The sequence below is a fragment of the Etheostoma spectabile genome, chromosome 7, assembly GCF_008692095.1.
Source record: "Etheostoma spectabile isolate EspeVRDwgs_2016 chromosome 7, UIUC_Espe_1.0, whole genome shotgun sequence".
Taxonomy (NCBI): Eukaryota; Metazoa; Chordata; class Actinopteri; order Perciformes; family Percidae; genus Etheostoma; species Etheostoma spectabile.
In genome coordinates, this window is record NC_045739.1 from 22913649 (window position 1) to 22918984 (window position 5336).

The 5336-nt window shown below is 42.5% G+C and overlaps 1 protein-coding gene across 4 annotated transcripts in view; it reads right to left on the minus strand.

Moving 5' to 3' along the window:
- The window catches only part of flna (filamin A, alpha (actin binding protein 280)), a 65655-nt gene that overhangs the window by 36645 nt on the left and 23674 nt on the right, over window positions 1-5336 (minus strand). For all 4 annotated transcript variants that reach the window (XM_032522003.1, XM_032522001.1, XM_032522002.1 and 1 more), the window contains exons 5-9: window positions 4076-4223; window positions 2607-2725; window positions 2403-2480; window positions 1189-1351; window positions 142-342 (exon numbers count right to left, since the gene is read on the minus strand). In XM_032522003.1, the coding sequence (XP_032377894.1) occupies window positions 142-342; window positions 1189-1351; window positions 2403-2480; window positions 2607-2725; window positions 4076-4223 (709 nt within the window). The remainder of the gene's footprint in view (window positions 1-141; window positions 343-1188; window positions 1352-2402; window positions 2481-2606; window positions 2726-4075; window positions 4224-5336) is intronic.

Consider the following 5336-nt stretch of genomic DNA (forward strand, 5'->3'; position numbering starts at 1 on the left):
TCCTAAACTTATGTAGAAATGCAGGAAATATGATTCAAATACATAACAGTTTTTTTTGACGGAAGACCCTCCCCCCCACACACACACTTCTCAAACCAAAGTTCAACCCTTGGTAATAGGTGCAGTGCGGCTCACTCTTACCCTCTCCCACAGTGACTGTGAAGGGGCTCTTGCTGATCTGGCCCCCAGCAAAGGTGACGTAGATGGTGTGCTGGCCCTCCTGGATGGGTTTGTAGGTGCAGCGGTAGCTGCTGTTGCCCTTGTCCTCTATGGTGCAAGGCACCGTGGTCTTCTTACCGGCAGGGTCGATGATCATCACCTCCACCTCGCCAACACCAGCGCCTGACAGAAACAGGAGAGGGATGGGGGGATGGGGGGATACAAGATTAGGAAAACAGCATGATAAGAGTCAAAGCACACAGTAAAAGATATCCTCGTAGACCAGGGGTGTCAAACCAAACCACACTGGAAAACGAGAATCACATTAAGGGTAAGACTCTTCTAGTTTTTTTTTTAATGCTTTTATTTAAATATTTTTGATTTAACCTTTATTTGACCAGGTAGGCCGTTGAGAACTGGTTCTCATTTGCAACAATGACCTGGACAATAAAAGCAGAAGTGTGCAACACAACACACAGTGTCACATTCAATACAATACGAGAATATAGAATACGATAGGCTACATAAAGTACATATTAAGTAGGCATTACAAAGCCAGCGCAAAGTGAGGTGTAAGTAAGTCAAGGGATATGCTAAAGTGATATGGTAACAACACAATATTCGTGACTAGGCAGTCTATATCACTGCTGAGATGTAGAGTCAAAATGCAATTGCAAGTTGTTGTCTAGTTATTGATGTAGATCATTTATAACCAAAGACTGTATGTTATTAATAATATTACCAGTCTATGTTATAGAATTCCTCATGGGGGCGACAGAAATGACGCACTGTAGCTTGAAATAATCGGGATTTCAATATTCACCAAAATAAAAGTTGGCAAATCTGCTAAAATTTGTCTTTGAGTGTTGCGTAATTAAGCCTTTTTGGTTTATTGCCTATTTAGACGGGCCAAACTGTATTGTGAACTTAAATGGATATGCAGGCCGGATCAAAGTTGGACACGTGTGTTTTCAAACCTGCTGATAGCACAGAAACCAAACCTCACACAGATCATCTCCGTGTTAGTACCTGCTGTGTAGACGTCAAAGTAAGTGGCCTTGTTGGCGATGTTTCCCGAGGGCTCCAGGCCCGGCCCCTGGGCCGTGGCCTTGCTGGAGTCTCCCTGAGCCATGCCGATCTCCACCTCGAAGGGGCTCTTAGAGATGTGCTGCCCTGCGAACAACACCGTCACCTAAAAGGCAGAAAGGAGAGAGTGAACCGAGAGTCTGGAACTCTCAGGTCCCACGTACAGGGCATCGCAGGCGCTGAAACGTGATTAAAAATACTGCAGTTTACAAATCTAGGGGTCAGCCGATGCTGTTTTTATCAGGGACGATGCCAATACAGATTATAAGTAGTTAATAAAACCGATAACTGATATTTGGAAGCGATGTGCATTTACATAAAAATATTAAAATAAAAGTCAAAACATTGGAATGTTACAAACTCCAACGCAAAGGTTTGTTTAAATGCTTTAAGCAGAATACACAGTCAAAAAAATAAACTAGAAAACAAAATGAGATTCCTGAAGTTTTAACATGCTCTAACAGTTTGTCTGCAGTTGTTACTTTTAAATTTATTAACTTGATCAGTTATCGGTAAAATAAAACACAGATACAGATCATCTGCAAATTTCCAAAAATACTGGTGCAGATGATGGGCCAGGCCAATAATTGGTCCATCCCTAACAAAGTCTTGCCTGTTTTCTCTTGCTCTCACCCTGTAGCGTGTAATGGTAGTGAGAAAATGTGCTTTGAGTCCTAAAAACCGTAGACCAAAATATAGTATATAGTATAAAATGGTTTGTGTTTAATACAATTAAAAACAAAAAGTTAATTGTAGTTTATTCTTGAAACATGTGATTTGCATTGAAAACGGGTTGAAAAACACTGGCACGGACATGTTCCCTCTTTTTTTTTTCTTCTCTTTTATAATTAGGACTCTATTATTTCCATAGCACAATGTATCCTATTGGTTTCCTTATACTGTATGACAAATAATATGCAAAATATGCAAAGTAACTAGTAAATGCAGCTGTCAGATAAAGGTAGTGGACTAAAAAGTAAAATTTGTCCCTGTGAGAGATGTGGTGGAGCAGAAGTAGCATAATATGGGAATACTTAAGTAAAGTACAAAACTGTACTAAAGTACAGTACTTAAATACATGTACTTAGTTACTTTCCACTGTAAAGAGTCCACAAGGCCCCTCAGAGAGTCATGGAAGATCAGAACTCTTAGCTTACCTTGTGCATGCCTGTGACTTTAGGGATGTAGAAGACGGAGTAGGTGCGGTTCTTATCGTTGTTGGCTGTCACTTTAGCCTGGAGGAAATAGTTTAAAACAAGAGTGTGTAATGATGGACCAAAAAAAAAAAAAAAGAAAAGAAAGGGTGAAGTATTTCTCATCACAAGGACCAAACAAACGTTCCTAACTCCCGAGTGCCTCACCTCCTCTCTGTGTCCTGCAGGGTCCTCCACGTAGACCAGCACCTCGCCCATTCCTGCACTGATGGTCTCCACGGTGAACAACGCCTTCTTCATCACAACATTACCAACAGGCTCGACACCTTTGGAAAGGAGAGTTGGGACAGCCCATTAACATATGTGCCGTGCATATATCATGCAAGATCTGGGCTGAAGGCACGAAGGCTGGGTATCATCGCTGCTTTCATCCATCAATTTGATTCCCATTCACAAGGTGCTGATTCAATTTCATAACAATTCAAAAAAAGGGGTCTTTTTGTTGCCAATTGCAAATGTTTTCCTGTTTTATTGAGTCTGTTTTTTGTGTTGAGTACAAAAGATCTTTGACGTCCTAAGCTAGTGAGTCAGTCAGTCTTGTTGAACTCACAGTCGTGTTTCATCTGCTGGTTTGGTTCTCTGCCCATGACAACAACAAAAAAAAAACTGGAGAGTACCGTCAGGACATGTAGCGAGATTGCAGGCATCAGCTTCCCCACTCTCTCCCACATTTACTCCAATAAAGTAGCAAAGAAGGCCCAGTCCATTGCAGCGGACCCTGTCAGCCCTTGTCCTGCCAGTTTAAGCCACTACCCTCAGGCCAGAGGTACTCCACGCCCAGACGCAGGTCCAATAGACCCAGAAACTCTTTCATCCCGACTTCCATTTTCATTTTAAACAATTTGCCAGAACGGTTTTAAATGTATCTATGTATCATTGGGTTGTAGATACTGTGGGTATTTCATGTTTTGTTGTATTGTTGTGTGTCTTGTCCTTATGTGCGTCTGCTGGCTGTACAAACACTTTCAAGGTAAGAAAAAAAACTTACCATGAACCTTGAAACAAATTTTGTCCGGATATAGCAGTCAAAACAATAAAGGGAAGCACTACACACTCTACATTGAGTGAGTAGTAAGTGACATTTCATTCAGACATACTGACTCTTTCAAAATGGCCATGCCAGTTTTTCCCTTTCTCAACTTCGGAGCATCTGGACAAACTATCTTTGGAGCGTCATTTAACTCCATTTCCCCACAAGCTAGCATGACATAGTTGATACCAATGGATTCCTTCTCTACTTGTTTCATATGATACAGAAAGACCTGTTGATTTGTGATTTCTTTAAATCGATGCCGGATCATTCTAATAAAAAAAAAATTGATTTGAATCGAAAAACAACATCTTACATCTATGTCACCTTTAAGGCACAATCCAGAACAATCCACAGGATGAGCTTAAACTCCTTTCCCTTACTGCCCTTACTGCCTGAGTCAAGCGTCTCGGACTAACTTACAGTTTTTGGGTCCATTGCTGTAAACATGGGAATCCTCCCTGCTCTAAACTGATCCAGCTGCTCTGCTCAAAACAACTGAAACCTTGTTGAAGTCTAGCGGCAGATGGGTGTGTGTGCGCATGTGTGTGTGCGCGTGTGTGTGTGTGTGTGCGTGTGTGTGTACCTGGCCCATAGGCACGGGCCTTCTTGGGGTTGAGTTTGGGTCGTAGAGGTGCGCCAGGCTTCAGTTTTGCCTTGGGGAACTGGGACAGGTAGGTCATGACCGAGTGCTCGTCCACATTGGGGTCTACGATCTCTTCAGGGGTTATGACCTAGGAGGCCAAGACAAGAAAACATGGTTTCCAAATTAAAAGGGCCGTTTTTCATTGTTAGCACAAGGCAATCGGCGTTGTTTGCATATTATATATAGTGCTTGTTTAGTTACCATGAAACCGTTGCTGAAACAGAAGTGCTTGATTAGTAACCATGGAGATGCTTACCCACAAACATAGTAATATGGTAACAAAATTGTTGTGATTTGGAGATCAAAACCGCATACCAGCCTCTTCCTGTGCTCAAAAAGTACCTGAGAGGAACTCGCACGCACACCAGCAGCCACACAGTCATACAGACACACTTATTGTCTGCTTTTACAACCCACAGTGACGGCAGGGGAAGGGACAATGCCACTTTCTAAGCAGAGACAGAGCTGAAGGCGGAAACAGCAGCGACCACAGAGCCAACCGTCAGCACGCTATGTTGTGCCAGCTGCCAACACTGTGCCAACCGTGGCAACACAACGCCGTCGGACGTTCAGAGCAACCCCACATAACCCCACATAACCCTACATAACCCTACATAACCCCACATAACCCCACATAACCCCACATAACTACCAGCGACATAACTTAAACGGGAAGAAGGTGACTCGGGGTCTTCTACAGAGAGGATGTATCACAGTGTTGGAGAAACACTGACGGTTGTACAGTAGCGTTGACAACAGACTTGTTTATTTTGGCATTTTATCAACTTCCTCAGAATTAACATTAATTAGTGACAGATAACATAACCTGCCGCCAGCAAAGTTGTGTCATTTGAATCGGAGAAGGCGAAGGTCGGCGGCGTTAAAAAATGAGAAGCGGCTACCTGATTGTTTTGTACATTGCTCTTTGCTAATGAAAATTAGCGTTGTAGCTTAGTTCATCAGTGTATTTTTACTCATGGTGTGACCAAATCATCTTATTCTCACCATACCACCACCATGCAACCTCTGTATGGAGTCGACCTTAAAGGAGAATTCAGGTCGATTTCAACAAGTCGCTCTGTGTTTTTAAAATCTTGAGTGCTGTCAGTAGCGAGACAAATGAAAACTATCGGTGCTGTCTGCATCGAGTGATTTTTACACTTGTTATTTGTGTATTTGATACTTACCCTGTTCAGCACTT